The 18,054-nt window shown below is 33.5% G+C and overlaps 1 protein-coding gene across 1 annotated transcript in view; it reads right to left on the reverse strand.

Moving 5' to 3' along the window:
• The window catches only part of LOC145254538 (transient receptor potential cation channel subfamily M member-like 2), a 401,110-nt gene that overhangs the window by 96,835 nt on the left and 286,221 nt on the right, over window positions 1-18,054 (reverse strand). Inside the window, exons 10-12 of the mRNA XM_080113067.1 lie at window positions 14,495-14,686; window positions 9,740-9,895; window positions 7,304-7,482 (exon numbers count right to left, since the gene is read on the reverse strand). Of these exons, the coding sequence (XP_079969193.1) occupies window positions 7,304-7,482; window positions 9,740-9,895; window positions 14,495-14,686 (527 nt within the window). The remainder of the gene's footprint in view (window positions 1-7,303; window positions 7,483-9,739; window positions 9,896-14,494; window positions 14,687-18,054) is intronic.

Below are 18,054 nucleotides of genomic sequence, written 5' to 3' on the forward strand. Positions count from 1 at the left end.
AAATCGCATTGACACACCTATTCTCGTTAGATGACTAAAGTTAAACAATATTGAGTCTGGTCAGTACCAGATGGGTGACCATTTGGGAATACCATGCTGTATGTAGAGAGACATTGAGACTTGCGGTAGCTGTCTCAAGCCTATCCTGTCACTGGATCAGGTTGGGATGAAGGAGTGAGGCTGACTATGCAAACCAGCTTCATTTTAAACAAATTATCAGCATGTGCCATCCATGATCCCTAGGATGATCAGATTGTCATCATCATTGTTTCATCAGATAAACTACTTTACAAAGCCAACTAGGGGCAGCCACTCGAGATATTAATAAGAAAGGTTAATGCACTGTTTAGTAAAGATCTATAAATAAACTAGCAGGGTGACTCGATGTTGCTCGGGATTGAATGATAAATATTTCACACTCATTATTATTGTCATCGAAATTGGTGAAATCGTCCATTTTTCTATCAAATCAATTAATTGCCTACTCTAGTTGGGTGAGTGAGTGAGTGTATTTGTTTAACGGCATTTCAACCTCTAAGAGTCATTTAATGCCAAAAAAGTTTTGTTGGTATAATAGATTTTCAGTTTCTTGTAAAAAATTTTTAAGTTTCTTGAAAAAGTTTATCTTTTGAAGCAAGATGTTTTAGGTTTTCTGAAAAATTGTTTTAGTTGTAAGAGATTTGTTTTTCTAAACTGAATTTTACTTGTTTACTTTATAGGAGTTTGAATACATTTGTTTCTTTTAAATAGTTTATGATTTGTTGGGGCTCCACTTCTTGGAACACTTTTCTAATGTTTGTTGTTTTAAAATATTTCTTCTGAGTGTGTTTGTGTTTTCTACATTCTGTCAGTAGATGTTTAATTGTTAGTTGTTGGTTGCAGAGTGTGCAATTTGGTGTTTCCTCCGCTTTGATTAGGTAGGAATGAGTTAATTTTGTATGTCCGATTCTTATTCGGTTTAGTACAATTTCTTCTCTTCTTCCTTTAAAAATTTTTTGTTTTTAATTATTGGTTGATGTTCATGCAGTTTGTTTGCAGTGCATTTGTTCCATTCCTCTTGCCACATGTTTTCTATATATTCGTTGATTTTTCTTTTTAGGTCTGTGTGTGGTATTTTAATTTTTTTCCATTTGGTGGTTTGTGGCTTCTTTAGCCAGTTTGTCTGCTTTTTCATTTCCTGGAATGCAGACATGACTTGGTATCCAGGCTATTATAATTTTTTTATTGTTTTTTTCAGTTATTTCATTGTATTCTTGTATAATTTCTGTGATAAAAGGGTGTTTAGATTTTACTTCAAGGGCCATGATACAGGATAGCGAGTCTGTATATATTATGGCTTTTTGTTCGTTGATGTCTTTGATGTGTTTGAGAGCTATTTTGATGGCCTGCAGTTCGGCTGTATATATTGAAGCCTCGTTGGGCAGTCTTATTTGATATTGATTTTGTCCATCTGTGCATGCTGCGCTTGTTCCGTTTATAGTTTTAGACCCATCGGTGTATATTTCTATGTATTCTGCATATTTTTCTCTTAGTTCTCCAAAATTGCTTCTGTTTGTTATATTATTTGTAATGTTTTTCTTGTAAGTAGTAAGTGTTAGGTCGGTTTCTGGTTTGTGTAATGTCCATGGGGGTCTGTCGTTTGTTTTCTGAGTAATTATATTGTCGGGGTTTTCATTGATTTGATGTATTATTTCTTTAATTCTGTGTCCAAAGGAGGGTATACTTTTTGGTTTCCTTGAATAAGAGTTTGTACATTGTAAGTTGAAGGTAGTTGGGTTTTCGGGGTTGGTTTGTAGTTTTGTTGCGTATTGTAACGCTAGTTTTTTCCATCTTAAGTGCAGGGGTAGTTCTTGGGCTTCTACGTGAAGGATTTCCATTGGAGAAGTTCGGTAGGCTCCCAGGCTAAGTCTTAAACTTTGATTCTGTATTGTTAGTAGTTTGTTTTTGTAGGATTTGTAAGTAGAGCTGTATATGGCACAACCATAATCCAGTTTGGATCTGATATGTGAGCGATATATTTTGAGCATTGTAGCTTGATCTGCTCCCCAATCTAGTTTTGATACTATTTTTAAGATATTTATTGCTTTTAAGCATTTTTGTTTTAATTTGTTAATGTGCTCCTTGAAGTTTAGTTTGTTGTCTAAAATGATCCCTAGAAATTTGGTGTGTTGTACTACTGGTATTAGTTGCCCATCTAGCTTGAGCTGTGGGTCAAGGTGGTATTTTCGTTTCCTACAAAAGTGGATACATGTGGTTTTGCTTTTAGACATTTTAAATCCATTTTGGTTAACCCAAAGGTCTATTTTGTTAAGGCAATGTTGCATTTGTCTTTCAATAGTTGGCATATTTGGTGATGAGCAAGTTATTGAAAAGTCATCAACAAATAGTGTTTTTTGGAATCCCATGTTAACATTTTCGATTATACCGTTGATTTTAATTAGAAAAAGGGTGGCAGATAGTACGCTACCCTGTGGTACCCCTGTTTCTTGTGTTTGTTGGTCTGATGTTGTATTTCCTAAGCATACTTTAAATGTTCTGTGGGATAGGAATTCTTGGATAAATTTTGCTAGGTTTCCTCTGATTCCCATATTATGAATATCTTTCAAGATTCCATATCTCCACGTGGTGTCATACGCCTTTTCGATATCAAAAAAGATTGAGATCACGTGGTGGTTTCTTATTAAACCGTTACGAATATATGTTTCTAGCCGAATAAGTTGGTCATTAGTACCTTGATTTTGTCTAAATCCGCTTTGGTGTGTAGAAATGAGGTTATATTTTTCTAAATGCCACATTAGTCTTGTATTGACCATCCTTTCTGTTGTTTTGCATATACAGCTTGTTAAGGCGATAGGACGATAATTGGTAGGGTTGGAGTGATCTTTTCCTGCTTTAGGAATTGGGATGATATTGGAGACGAGCCAGTGTTTTGGAAAATTGTTAGTCCACCATATTTTGTTAATTATCTGTAAGAGAATGTTGAGAGATGTGTCTGGCATGTGTTTTAGAAATTGATAGTGGATGTCGTCTGGACCGGTAGCTGTACCTTTACTTTTATGAATTGCATTTTTTAGTTCTGTTATAGTGAAAGAGGTGTTATAGTATTCTTTGTTATTGGATGTGAAATTGAGTTTTTCTTTTTCTGCGTTGTTTTTGTATTTTTGGAATTTGGGGGAGTAGTGGTTGGATGATGAGTTTTGGCTGAATTCATTTGCGATTATGTTTGCTATTTCTTTTTTGTCTATAGTTTGTCTACCATTTGGTGTACTTATATTATTTATTGGTGTTCCAAGTTTTTTTCCAGTTATTTTTCTTATTATTTCCCATGTTTTTTTTGATGGCGTGTTGTTGTTCAATTTGGAAATATAGTTTTGCCAGGTTTCTTTTTTGCTTTTTTTTTATAATATAGCGGGCTTTTGCTCGTGCTTGTAGGTATTTTTGAAGGTTGGGTTTTGTAGGATGTTGTTTGAAGTGTTTTAGCATTTTTTTCCTGTTGGTTATTGCTTGCTTACATTCTATTGTGAACCATGGCGTTGATTTTGGGTGTGGTTTGGTGGAAGATTTTGGGATTGTCTTGATTGCTATTTCGTTTAGTGTATTGGTGAAAGCTAACATAGGATCTGGTTTGTTAACTATTTCTTGATTAATTAGATTTGTGCAAAGTTTGCTAAATTCAGTCCAGTTAGCTTTATTAATTTGCCATTTTGGTTTTGGTTCTTCTGTTGTAGGTTCTTGGGTTTTGAGAAAAATTGGGAAGTGATCGCTGCCGCACTGGTCGTTATGTACCTCCCATTAGAAGTCCATAAATATTGTGGGGGAGCATAGTGTTAGGTCGATAGCTGATGTCGTTCCTGTGCCTGGGTGAAGGTATGTGTGTGTTTTGTCGTTAAATATAGTTACTTCAGGTGATTCCAGTAATGATTCAATGATTTTCCCATTTTGGTTAATATTCTCACTTCCCCACATTTTGTTATGGGCGTTGAAGTCCCCCATTAATATAAAAGGTATGGGGAGTTGTGTTATAAGATCTTCAATTTCGGTTTTGTTTAGTTTATGTTTAGGTGGAATGTATATTGAACAAATAGTTATTGGTCGGTGAAGTGTAACTTTAATTGCTATTGTTTGTAGGTTTGTTTGGAGTTGTAATTTTATATGTGGTATCTGTTTTTTTATTATAATTGAAGTACCACCTGTGGGTCGATTATCTGCTTGTGATCTGTTTGTTTGATTGTAGATGTGGTATCCTTTGAAGTTGATGGTGTCCGTTTCTTTTAGAAGAGTTTCCTGTAGGCCGATTATGCTGGGGTAATATTGTGCTATTATATGTTTGATTTCTTCGTAGTTTGGTTTTATGCCTCTGCAGTTCCACTGTATGATGTTTTTATTCATTTCCATAAGTAGGTTCATTTATTTATTTTTTTTTTCCTTTTTTTTTCTGTTTGGTTTTTGTTTAGGTTTTTATATCTATTATTCTATTGATTTGTTGTGTTTTGAGTGGTTTTTGTTTTGTGTTTACTTGAACTGCTTGGTTCCTCAGTCTCCATTTTCTCTTCCTGGTCAGTTCTGTTTTTGGAGCTAGATTTTTTCCTGTGGCTCTCGATTTCAATCAATTCAAATTTGTTTTCATTTTCGATTAATATTGTCTCTGTTTTTTGTTTGCTTTAGTTTTTGGAAAGAGGATTTGTGTTTTCCCGTTCTGTTTCCATCTTTCCAGATATTGTGTTTTTATCTTCTGCTTTTGTCCTTGTACGTGATTTGGATCTTTCACGGTTTATTTGTGGTTTTTGCTGTTCGGGTTCTTTTTTGCTCTTTGGGACTTGTTTTAGATCATTTGGCTGAGTTTTAGAAGATACTGGTATTTGTTTCTTGTTTTCGTTTTGGTTAGTTTTTAAAGTTTCAATTAGATTTTTGAGTTCGGAGATTAGTTTAAGCAGGTCTTGGTTTTGGGTTTGGTTTGAAGTTTTTGTAATGTCTGCATAAGTGTTTATTTTTTCTCGAGAGCTTGCTATTTTCCTTGCTTCAGGAAAGGGCACGTTTTGTTTGTATTTTATTTCGGCTATTTCTTTTTCTTTTGTGTAGATTTTGCATATTTTAGAGTATGCTGGGTGTTTTTCTTGGCAATTTGGGCATTTTGTTTCGTTTGGGCATTCACTTTCAGTATGGTTAGGTTCTTTTAAGCCACATTTTCCACATACTTTCTGTCTTTTGCATGCTTCTCTGCTATGTCCATATTTATGACACTTATAACATCTCAGAGGGGCTGGTATATATTGTTCTACTTTTTCTATTGTGTATCCGATTTTTATTTCTTTGGGAATTTTTGGTGTATTGAAAGTTAGTATGTAGGTTTTTGTAGGTATGGTTTGACCATTCCTTTTTATGTTTATTCGGACGTGATCGATTACTCCGTTTTCTTAGGGCATTTTCTATTTCTTCTGCTGTAGCCAAGGTTAATTCATGGCTTTTTATAACACCTTTTGATGTGTTTAGTCTTTCATGAGCATAACTTTTGCATTTATAGATATGGAATTTTTCCATCTCTAAGATGTTTTTTGCGTCTTTATAGTTGTCGACTGTGACAAGTAGATTGCCATTTTTCATTTTTTTTGCTGTTTTTGGGTTGCTGTTTTGAGACAGAATTTTTTCAATTAAGAATGGAGATAGATCGCTGATCTTTTTTCCTTCTAAGGTTTCGATTACTATGAATCTTGGATATTTTTCTTTATCAATTATTTCATAGTTATATTCTTGTTCACTGTCTGAGCTGGTTACGTCAGAGTGGGTTCTTTTCGATTTTGTAGTATTTTTTTGATTTCTGGGTTTTTTGTTTGGGTTTATTATATCCATAGAAGTTTGTTTAGATTTTCATCTCTCTTGCTCCCCACCCTCCTCGGAGCCCGAAATTGGGAGATGTTAGGGGGGAAACCCATTCGCCCTTTCATCCCAGGGATACAAAAGAGATATACTCAATTGATTGAGTTTGTTCCATCATTTCCTGTTTCCTCCTTTAGTTTCTTCTTTCCCAGTTTGATAGAAACGTTAGTTAGGGAGCAGTTGTGTGGTTTTTGTCTCATCAATTGATTGGCCCTTGCCATCGCCTTCTGACACTTAACTGGTTTGTCTATGTTTGTAGTAATGAAATGTATTATCTTTGGATTATTTTTTTTTAATTTTATTTTATTTTTGTTTTAGATGTTATAATTGACATTTTCAGTGCAAGTGTTAGGGCTTGACATGACTAGCCGATTGGTTGGATCGGGCCTCTCCAACTGCCCGTCTAGCCTAGTACAAGGCCAAAGTAGAGTGTTGCTACAGATACCTTTATTTTCCCTAGGCATCGGTTGCTCAGCCACCAGGATCCTTTTCCTAGGCATCACGGGTTGCCACCCACGCAGGGGGGCAGTCGGCGTATTCTAATGCCCTCCCAACAGGGTCAACCGGGAAGTAGGGAAGGAAAAAAGGAGGGGGGAAGGGGAGGGGGCTGTTGTTTTTATTTTGTTTTTGTAGAACATAATTAAGTTTTACAAAAGAGAATAGAAAACAAAAACAGAAATCGATGTAGGTGCATTTCGTCTCAGGAAGCCAATAGGCAGCCTGATCTGGTAGCACCAGTACTCTAGTTGGGGACCCATTGTGGTGCACCTGGAGGAAGCTCACATGCCTCTTGCAGTGACTTTGTTCACAATACATTGGAGTCTTATATTGAACGTACTATTGATTTTATAAAATTATTTATATATAATGGCTTGTATTAAAGTTTAAAATGAAAGCATCAAGTATCATGGTTCAATTGTGCTCTATACAAACCTTCATTTCGAACATGCGCCTGTTATATCAAAGAACCTACTGTTCATTTTATATGTTGAGTCTTTCAGCTTATGTGGTAATAAAACTTCTCAAATGCACTTGTGATGTTAAGCCATGTAAGATGTTAACTTTGGTCAAAATCGCCTGTTCTTTCTTTCATCGGATTATTTCAAGAATCGATACTTATCAAAGACATTCTGATACAAAAATCTATCTAAGAACACTGCCAGGCACATAAAGTACCTTTGTGTGAAATTTCATAAAAATCGGCCCAGCCGTTATCGAATCCATAGGGAACAGATTGAGATACACAGAAACAAAGTTTCTTTTATATGATAGTAGAGATTGATGTAAGACACGTAATTTTTGATGATATGATTATAATCCCAACATAGAAGGATGCTGTATCAAATGTTAATATCCATGGAAAATTGTACAGAAAAGAGTTGACATCAAATGCACTATCATCAAACATGTAATAATTTAGATTAGTTACCTGGCATTTTGCTCCATTTCACAGCGTTGATATAGTTCCATCGAGAAGTTGGCCATTTGCTTATAGATATCACTACAAATCAATGCAATGGGAATCGGATCGTCGGATCTTCCCCAAAGAAATTTTGCAAGCTTGTAACGATTCATGAGCACAGCCCAAACAATTAAACAGTTAATAGCCTGAAAAATAAAAGAAAATATTTAAAAGGAAAGTAATAATTAAAAAAATATCAAATGAAATTTCTAATTTATTAAATCCAATGAATATACAACAAATATATGAAATTCATAATATTTAATATATAAAATTATCATTGTTGGATTCTGTCATTGATTGCATTTTATCTAATAAGTTAATATTTGATTTTAACTAGCCTATTTTTTCTTTTATTTTCCTTGGACCATGTCTTAAATAGAACATTGTATTTCACTTATATTTGTATATAATAATACTTATTCTGACTTGGTACTTTGTTAATAATTTTTCACTAATCAATTTCACAGCTTCAGCTGTATACATTTTTGATAAATAGCAACAATAAATTGTCAGAAAGAGATCCTTTTAAATACTTACACCATTAATAAAAACAAACACTAAGGCATAATTAAAATTTTTTTTTATCTTATTAGAGTCTCTATTTAGTAGGAGTATCTTGCAAATTCTTATGAACTAGCAGGACCCATGGAAATTCCACTGAATGAGAAATATATTTAATCAACAAGTATGTTTTGATAAAGCTGACAGTTTTCTGAGTAGCACAAAAAAATAGTTTCTATGAAAAGTGTCCATTCTATTTTAAATATAGAACTAATCCAAATTAAACTATCAAAATTAAAACTGTGCATACGATCGGACATTTCTCTTATCTGCTTTCAATACAATTTTGACAAGGAGTCGATGCCCTGAAATATTAGTCTCAGCTCATGATTTTCTAATATAAAGTTTTAATTATTAGTTCACATTAAAAATGTTCCATGTTCAAAACAAATGCAAAATAAACTTTTTGCTTTTTATGTAAACAAAAAAGTTGAAAATCAAAATATTATTGAGCTATACTACGCTATATATTGGATTGTAGTTTTTTGTTTTTCTCTCTTTTATTCAGTCTCCAAAAATTTATTTATACACAAGATACAATGTTTCAAGCAAACTATAATACTTCCATATTAGACATTTTACATTTATTTTACTATTACACTTTCTACATTTCCTTTATTCGTATTACGCTTTCTACATTTCCTTTTACTCTTCTTCTTTCTCACTTTAATTCTCTGCTATAACTTCTAGTAAGTTCAAATCTTAAATACTTTGTACTTATAACTGTCTCTATTCCTCAATATTAATTAAAAACCTATTTACATTAGTAACATTCTTGAGATACTCTGGCAATTCGTTCCAGTAATTAATTTCTCTCTCTGTAAAGAAAATCCGAAATGGGGTGGAGTGATCAAATTTATTGTTCTCTTTGAAATATTTTTTCTTTTTAAATAAAAAGTTGCAAGTTAAAACATGTTGGAATGTTAAAAATGTTAAAATCTTCTAAATGTTAGAAAATGAAAGAAAAAAAAAAAAAAAAGCTTCAATTCAAGAAAGGGAGATTAATTAACAACCATCTTGAAAAAGGCAACTTTTTACATTTCGAAAAACAAAAACGCCTGATTTTTAACTATGTAAGATTTTAAGTACAAGATCATATGTCAATGTTTCAGATGACTATTAAAGCTATTTAGAAATGCAAACTTAAGATTTACTATGGCAGATCAGTACAGAAAATTATTGTGATATCCACCTTACAGATAACAATGAACTTGCTATAAAGACCAGGAGAATATGCCTATTGGCATTATGCACAAGTTGTGTACACTTGACAGTCAGACTAAACAAGAACCCTCCAATTTTTTGTAATCATACCCTCTTTACTATACCAAAAATATTGCAACAGAATCCTGTATTTAATTCACGGAGATAGCATGCTTTTGTTCCATCAATCCTGATGGAGTAGAAATCCGAAGTAATTTGCAATTGTATTTTAAGTGTTGCCTACCCTAATAATTGAATCTTTAATCTCCAGAAGAATGTAACTTACAACTTGATTTTATCAAGCACTATATCTACTATGCCATGCACCTTTTTACTTAGGAATCTTTGTTTTATTTGAATTAATCAGACTATTGTTTTAATCTTCGGTGTTATTCTCACGTTTCATGTAATGTTCAACTGTTTTTTTTTTGTTTTTTTTTCAAATAAAACAAAATTGATCTTAAAATTAATTAACTGAATCCACTGCACTTGTGTCCCCAAAGTTTAAAAAAAAATGACTTGAGTGTATATATAATAATTAAATTAGCGTTATCAAAACCTTACAGGTTGACATTTTGTAAAAATGTCAAGATTGGTAAATTGAATGATTATGTTATTTTTTTATGTCGTACTTACCTTCCTCTCAGCGACTGAAGGATCAAGTACATATAAACCAAGTGAGTTCATTGATAATTCACATGGTTGCACAAAATCTTTAATGCCACACAGTTTATAGATGAGACGATTTAATTCTGTGTCCAGAAAGTTTGGAGCGAGAGGTTGGTCAAGGGTCTGACAAAAGAAAAAAAAAAAACAAAAAAAAAAATCAACAAAAAACAAAACAAAACAAAGTTAGATCATTGCAACAAATCTTGAAATTGATTTGAAATAAACTAGAAAACAATGAAAATGACTGGATTTTTATTTTAATTTTAATTTACCTTAAACAAGTCAAATTATAGGAGCATGCTAAGTGGGGGGTTAGGCAGCAAGATGTTTGTTTACATTACATTTAAATTTCTGCATGTTAGTAAAGTCAGAAAAACAGAAGAAATTTCAAAGGCAGTTTGAGGAAAGAGGCTATTAGAGTAGAAAGCCTTCCAACATGTGAGAACCTGTACAGTGAAGGGGTAGAAATTTGCTGATTGTTGGGTTGTTTGGAGGTATTTACGTCAAGGAACAACCTGTTGGGGGTTTTATCCTTCTCTATAAAGGAAAAACATGTATATCACTCGGTGCTAGGGGGACACACAAAATAAAAAGTTAATATGCCTAAATACATTATATATACTTATTACCATGTATAGACAAATGTAAATGAAGATGGTAACATATAACAGAACATATAACTAAAGGGCTTAATCGCTCTTATGGCTCCACCATACGGGTAGGTAATCTATAATCTAAATCTCACTTGTCTGTTTAAATGTATGTATGTATGTATGCTTGTTTGTTTGTACGTCTGCCTAAAACTTTCGACAATGGCAATGAATTTTCACGAGATCGGTATCGTTTTGAAGCTTCACCATTTGGACAACAAATATCGAAAAATTAGCTAAAAACATTAATTCTTTCATCCTCAACTGGCCACTCTTCTACAGGGAGGGGTCGCTTTTTTTGCTGATATTTTTTAAAGTCATCCCCTCTTTTCGATTGACTAGCCTTAATTTAAACCTATGTCACTTCTGGTTTGGCAATGGGCGCAACAGCAAAGCCGTCATTTTTTTTCTTTTCCTCCTTCGTGTTACGGGTTCGAGCCTGCCTGCCTGCCTACTACCACTATATATATATATATATATATATATATATATATATATATATATTTTTTTTTTTTTGCTCAACACACACCTCCAAACACCCAGACAACGCCAGGCACCCAGGCTAGTAATGTCTATGACAGAGACTTACAATGATGCAAGTGAGGATCGGCCCAACATGGAGAAAACCATGCCTCCGACTCCCAGTTCAGGGTATCTCTCTCTCCTAAGGGGAAGTAACCCATCGGTGTCCACAGTAACCACTGTTTTTTTCCCCCCTTATTCCCCTATAAACCTTTTTTTGTTTTTATCAAATATTGATCTTAAAAATTATTGTAATCAAATCAGCTGCAGCAGAACCTAAATAGTTGACATTTTGAACAATTATGAAATAGTAAATAAACCAAACATTAAATTCCAAAGAGACAGTTTATCTGCCTCCTCAAGAGGGCAGAGTTAGAAACAAAGTTGGTTTTCTATGTGGCAAAAATACCCCCCCCCCCAAAAAAAGGGCACTCTTGATTGGGACAAAAAATTAAAATTGCCTCAGTCTGGAAGGAAATTTTCTCCATTGACTGTGTATACAAAGTATGAAGCGTAGTATCAGAACAGATACTACACTTTGCAAAATCAAATCAAATAAAAAAGACAAAAGAATTGTTTTTGCCATTGGGAAATAGACACAAATTTTTCCGATTCCGATACCCTCAAAAGTTCTGATTTTTCCAATTCCAATTAATCATGTACTAAAATATGCAACTTGTTTTGTTTTTTTTTTTTTCATGAATAATTTTAGCATAAATGCCCTCACCCCACTTTGGATTAATATATCATATCAAAATAAAATGATCATAATTTATTTGTATGAATTACACTGTTTATTTAATTTGAAATTATTCCTCTACAAATCAGTGACTAATGTTTCAGACTTTTCCCAATGGTATTACGGTATAATTAAATGCAATAGATTTTAAATGCCGACATGTGTCAGACATATTGTATCAATTTGTACGCCATTTACATTTCAAAGCTCAATTATCACTATCATAGTCACAAATACAACTTAAAACAATCATAGTGTTATGGAAAGCCCACAACATTTAAAGGACAGACCAAATCAATAATTTGTATCTTTAATAGTAGAAATTTTTTCAAAGTAAATTTTTTTATAGCTTTTCTACAAGAGACAGACATAAGAAAGAGGGAAAAGAAGAAAGGGATGGGAGGTAGTGGGGAGAGGAGAAGGGATTAGGTAGAATGTGGTGAGACAGCATTTCGGTGACAGCAGATAAGTTGTGAATAGAATTCAATTACTTCTCACTTCAGCAAAATGTGACAAAAGGAAGGAAGCTCCCTCCAGAGGTCACTCTAGTTAGATGCAAAAATAGCTTAGGATGTAAGTATTAGGATGTAAGTATTCCCAGGTACTTGCACTTCAGCTAAAGTAGGAGGTAATGCCTGGGAAGATGCACCTAAGACCATACTCCATTCCACTCTAGCAAAAGAATGCTCTGTTCATCAGTAAGGCAGTTCCCCTTTGTCAGAGAGATGCCAAGGGTGTATCTTCCACTGGTATGAAAACAGCTGCAGAAGAGTTGCTAACTGAGTGGTGGTACTATCCTGGACAGGAGAAGTGGGAGGATAAGAGAAGGACATAAAGCAAAATATAGGGGGAGGGAGTAAAAATGATACATATCTAAGCAAATTAGATTATTGAGGGGGCAGAGCAAAAAAGAAGGGAACTGAAAATCCATATTGTTGTGGTGTTCACCTTATGGATAACAAGGCATTCTTCCTCTTACTATGAAAACCAATGCACATTCTACACACTTGGGAGTCAGACTTGCATATAACCACTTCTCTTTAATTGTTATATTTGTTTTTCTTTTCAATATAAATTTAAATAAGTTTCCAGACTTTTTTGTACAGGCATTTAAAATTGTCATAGACACTTGAAAATTCAGTATGTTATTGCTATACATACTATAAGATGACTGACCAATTTTTATGATTTCAACTGAACAACTATAGCAGGAATTACAATACACCCTACTAAATCCTGATTGTCACAGCTGGTGAATTTCAAAATTGCAATCTGGACATGTGGATACTTTAGAAGAACGAGAAGCAATAAAATTCTGTTTTAAACTTGGAAAAAATGGCACAGAAACGTATGGAATGCTTCGGACTGATTTTAGATCATCTTGCATGAATCGAGCATTCGTTTCTGATTGGCAAAAGATATTCAAGAAAGGTAGCGAGTCTGTGAGGAATGACGAGAGGTGTAGGAGGAGTAAGGAAGTCAGAACATCAGAGTTCATTGGTCAAATAAAGAATTTCATGGATAAGGACCATCGTGTGTCTACAGAGACATTAAGTGCATAATTTGATGTCAGTGTGGGAACTGTACACGCAATTATTCACAAGATGCAGAAGATTTATGCAAAGTTTGTCCCAAAGGTGCTCCATCCTTGTCACAGACTATTTGACCAAGATGGGAATCAAGATAGTTCCTCACCCTTATACAGACAGTGTTATATCATTAGTGTTCAAACTTGATGATATCCATAACAATCAAGCAAGTTTATGGAAATTAAATAAATTATCCTTCATGGAGGTGTACTTAACAGAGTATCTAGAAATGTAAGCCATGTTTAGTTTCAGAAACGTTTCAGATGGTTCGTTGTTCTAAACAAGTTTTGAGAGGTGACTGGTTTGCAGTAGACAGAACAGTTTCCGATGGTTCGTTGTTACACACAAGTCCTGAGAGGTGACTTGTTTGCAGTAGACAGTTCCACAGCGCAAAATATTCTTACCGTGTCGAGACGAAAAAAAAACATGTTAAATTGCTACAGAAAAGGTTTAATATTTATGGAGCAATTCTGGTTTCTGATTGGTTGGTAGCAGAATGTGAATTAATTCGATTCGTCAGTTCCTAGCAGCATCGTTTATAAATAGAATCGTCCAGCTGTGTGGGATCATACCCCATTACACATCCAAAATATTGCAACAGAATATTAAGCTTTATCATTAATAGTTGTAGTGTTTGTAGCAGCATGGATATATATGATATTTATAAATCTCACTATGCCTGTGTGTATGTCTATTTTTTCAAAGTACATCTCCTCTGAGACGCAAGGTTGCAGAGTGGTACAAGGCGAGTCAAATGATTGCATTTTTTGTTGACTATTCTTTTAGGGGGTTTGAACTGATAAAAATAGCTGCTAAGGGTTCAAAATTGGAAAAAAAAATTTGGAACTTGGCAGGCATAAGTTGACTTAAAGTGTTCTTGCACACATGCACATATATATATATATACATTTATACATAAAAGTTGGTTCTTTCTTTTAGCTATTTCTTATCGATCTGACAATAGCTCAAACAGTAGTAACTAAGGCTGGAATGCTAAATGTTTAGGTTTCTATTCTAGCTGATGGCATTAAAGTCAAATTTTTTTTTACTTTTCAAATCACGACTACATATTGGGTACAATATAATAAACAATACAGAATTGGCTCTGTAATAATAAATATGAAATCTGCATAAATTAAAATATCATATTTAAGTGTACTTTACATCCGGGCAACGTTGTGCACCCTGCTAGTATATAAATAAATCAAATGAATCAACTTACATAATTTTTACCTAAAGCACCTTCAAGGCAGGTACTCAGGAAGAATTCTCGGTCTTCTGCTTTTTCGAAAAGGAGTTTCAACTTTTTATGGTTCAGAAATTTATGAACTTGGAAGTTTTGATCAAGGAAAAGCTCAACAAACTCTTCTCGGTCTTTCTTCAGTAAAGATTGGTCAAATAGATTTTTATCAATCTGAAATTGAAAAAAAAAAAAAATTTTATTAACAAAACAAATGAACTAATTTGATATCTTCAATATGAAGTAAAGGAAGATTTCCCCTTATTCTAATGACTAGAATAGCTTAAAAAAATCTATATAAAAATGTGTAGCAGTCATGGATAAAATAAAGATTTATTTTCTGTTGCGAATCAATTTTCCTGCTAAGTGATTTGGCCATACACACTGACTAATCAGCTTGGAGAGTGCATTTATTCCATCCATTCTCTGCATCTATCCCCTACGGAACTTCTTCAACCCCTTTGAGAATCACAAGCAGTCAGTAGAGAGAACCCAGGAAACATCAGAGAAAGACATCCCTTCTTTTTCTCTCTTATCTTTGTCCACTTTAGCATAACGATCTTCATTGAAGATAACTGCTGGCCGACCTACAACAGTTCAACTTAACTAGTGATGAGACAATTCCAATAATTTTCCTGATTCCGATACAATTACTGATTTCAATTCTTCATAAATCTCTAAATATAAAGTTGCTATTTTTCCCCCCAATTACCGTAAAAACACATGCTAAATATGCAGATATTTTCTCAAACATAAAAATACCTGTGGCGGGGAAGATCTATAAATTATATTTTTACTAGTAATTAAAAATCAATCAATATTTATCATTTCAGGATTACTACTAGCAGTGGAAGATTTTGTTTTAAACAAAATCAAAAAAAAAAAAAAAAAAAAAGAAAAGATAATTACAGAAATCGTTTTTGGAATCGGAAAATAGACATACATTTTTCTGATTCCGATGCAGATTTTGATACCCCAAAAAGTTCTGATTAATCGTCCCAACACTACTTTTAAGTCTTCATTTTCTTCATTTGGACATTGTCCAACTTTCTGCTGTTGAAATAAGTCTTTTCTTTATTGTTTTGAAAGCGTTTTTGTTTGTTTTTGTCATTCCATGCACTATTTTCATTTAATATTAATTTCTAAGAGGTGCATCTCCCATTTCTAAAAGTCTAAGATTCATTTTCACCCTGTTTGTTTTTTTCAAAAAAAAAAAAAAAAAAGTTCCCCAAATCAATTTTTCAATTCTAATATTTAATCCAATGTGATATTTTGTTTTTCATTAATCATTTACGGTAAGGGGTAGGAGTGTTTACCCTCTCAGTGGAAATCCTCCCACTCAACTCATATTCACCAGGTGCCAAATTTAATTAGACACAAAGAAGACCCGCTGTTTAATAAGTTAATTTACAATAACATTTTTCAACTGACTAGTTAAAAATAATAAAAAATGTGATTTAAGTAATTAGAGCTGATAACAATTTGTAATAAAACAATTGTTTAACAATGATGGATGTTTATTTATTAAATGTCTAAACTGTTTATAGGGTGGATATATTTGAAAACCTTAAAAAAAAAATCCATCAAAATTTAATTTGTTTAAAATTTCTCTACCTATATAAAAGCCATGTATGGCCAATGATGGAGTAGTGTTGCCACATCTGGGCAGGAGCTGCTAGAAGCAGCTTATGTTGCCACATCTGGGGAGGAGCTGCTAGAAGCAGCTTATCCTGCCTTGACACGGTTCAAAATAGACTTCATAGTAGTGGGGGATGCCCTTTTCTCTTCCTTCCAACCTCTTTCCCACAGAAGAGATGTTGCGAGCCTGTTTCTGCTTTATCGTTATTTTCATGGCAAGTGCTCATCTGAGCTTCAATCTATGGTCCCTCCTTGTCAAACTTTCACGAAAAACACTTGTCTAGCAAAAAACACTATAAATAATTTCCCATACTCTTTATCTGTGCGTAAACCTAAACGTAGACTCCATGAACAAAGCTTCTTTCTTAGAACTGTACGCCTGTGGAACTCTTTTCCATTTACCTGCTTTCCAGCTGACTACAATCTGATTGTCTTCAAGTCCAATGTAAACAAGTTCTTGATGAACCATTCTCTTAAGTAATCCAATTTACAAAATTTCCACTACTTATGTATACCCATTAACCCTTATCCTCGAGTGGCCTCCGGGCCTTAATAAGTGGTGACTCCTTTGTAAAAAAAAAAAAAAAAAAAAAAAAAAAAAAAGTACAAACCAAATTAATCTAAAATCTATCTAAGTTCAATTTTAAACTTCATGTGGTGAGCTTTCAATTTTGGAGCATTTTTTACAAGATGCGGGGAGGGGGATCATCGCTTACCAAAGCTCCAAAGGTCTTGAGCGGATAACAGTTAATGAGTTTCAAGTAGACAGTGAGACAACACCGTGATGATCAGTAATGGTGGAAGTTAAATAGGGTTTAATTATTTAAGAGGGTGGATCAGTAGGTGAAAAGTACTAATGCCATTTGGACTATGCAGTAGTTTCTGGTGGGGCTTCAAGTCATATTGGTGGAAACTATGGCTTTTCTGTCATCATTAGCCCAAAAATTTCTTTACTCTTTTTCAGTCTTTCCCTCCATGCTCTGCTCTCAACACCTCTGCTGTCCTTTTCTACAACACTTTCCAACCTCACTACGAATAGCAAAAGCAATTTAAAAAAAGATTAAGCTTGAAACCCTGATTTCCATTGCCAGGTCTCCTCCAACATCAGGAGTTTATGTTCCAACCTTCCAGAGGTTGAAATCCAATTATGGAAGATCAAATCTGACCTTTTATTCATATGCAGTGTCCATTTTCATAATATTAATAATCAGTTTTACACTGCCCATATTTCATTCCATCGCAAGGTTTTGGAACCTATCTTTATGTAAGCAAAAAGATTTTCTTGTTTGAGGTGGTATGATAAAAATTCTAGCCTGTGTATTGTTGCATGTGGCCCTTTTCAAAGCATACTTCCGGTGTACATAAACATTTTGTAATTTTGCTATTTGAAAGAAAATCTTGCATATTCTATAAAAATCATAATATTGAAAGCTCAATACACTTAATTTTTTTTTTTACATTTAAATTTCCGATTTTGGAATACCATTCTCAACCATGAACTTCCTTTTAACAATTTATTTTTTATTAGTTGTATCTAGCCGTTCTTACCCAGGATGAATTAAGACATTTTAATTGTTTTTTGTTTGAATAAAAAATTTTTTTTTAATTTTTGTAAGGGAGACAATTTTTCACTTAAAAATATAAGTTAGTTGCAAGGTAAATAATTCTACTGTCTTTGCACATTTTGGCTTTTCCATCATTAGTTAGAAACTCTTTCATAATATAGATGGTCTATGCTGAACAAAGTAATTTTTTAGTGAGGTATGGCTGTTTTGTTTTATGGCATTTCAACTCGTTTCACGTTATTTTATGGAAAAAGATTTTATGCTTCAACTTATTCAAATATTTATTCAGAGTGTTTGGTTTGGTTGTTTTGTAGAGGTAAATTGTTTTTTTTTTTTTTT

This window comes from Euprymna scolopes, chromosome 3, assembly GCF_053919585.1.
Source record: "Euprymna scolopes isolate OS-2025 chromosome 3, ASM5391958v1, whole genome shotgun sequence".
In the NCBI taxonomy this organism is placed as follows: domain Eukaryota; kingdom Metazoa; phylum Mollusca; class Cephalopoda; order Sepiida; family Sepiolidae; genus Euprymna; species Euprymna scolopes.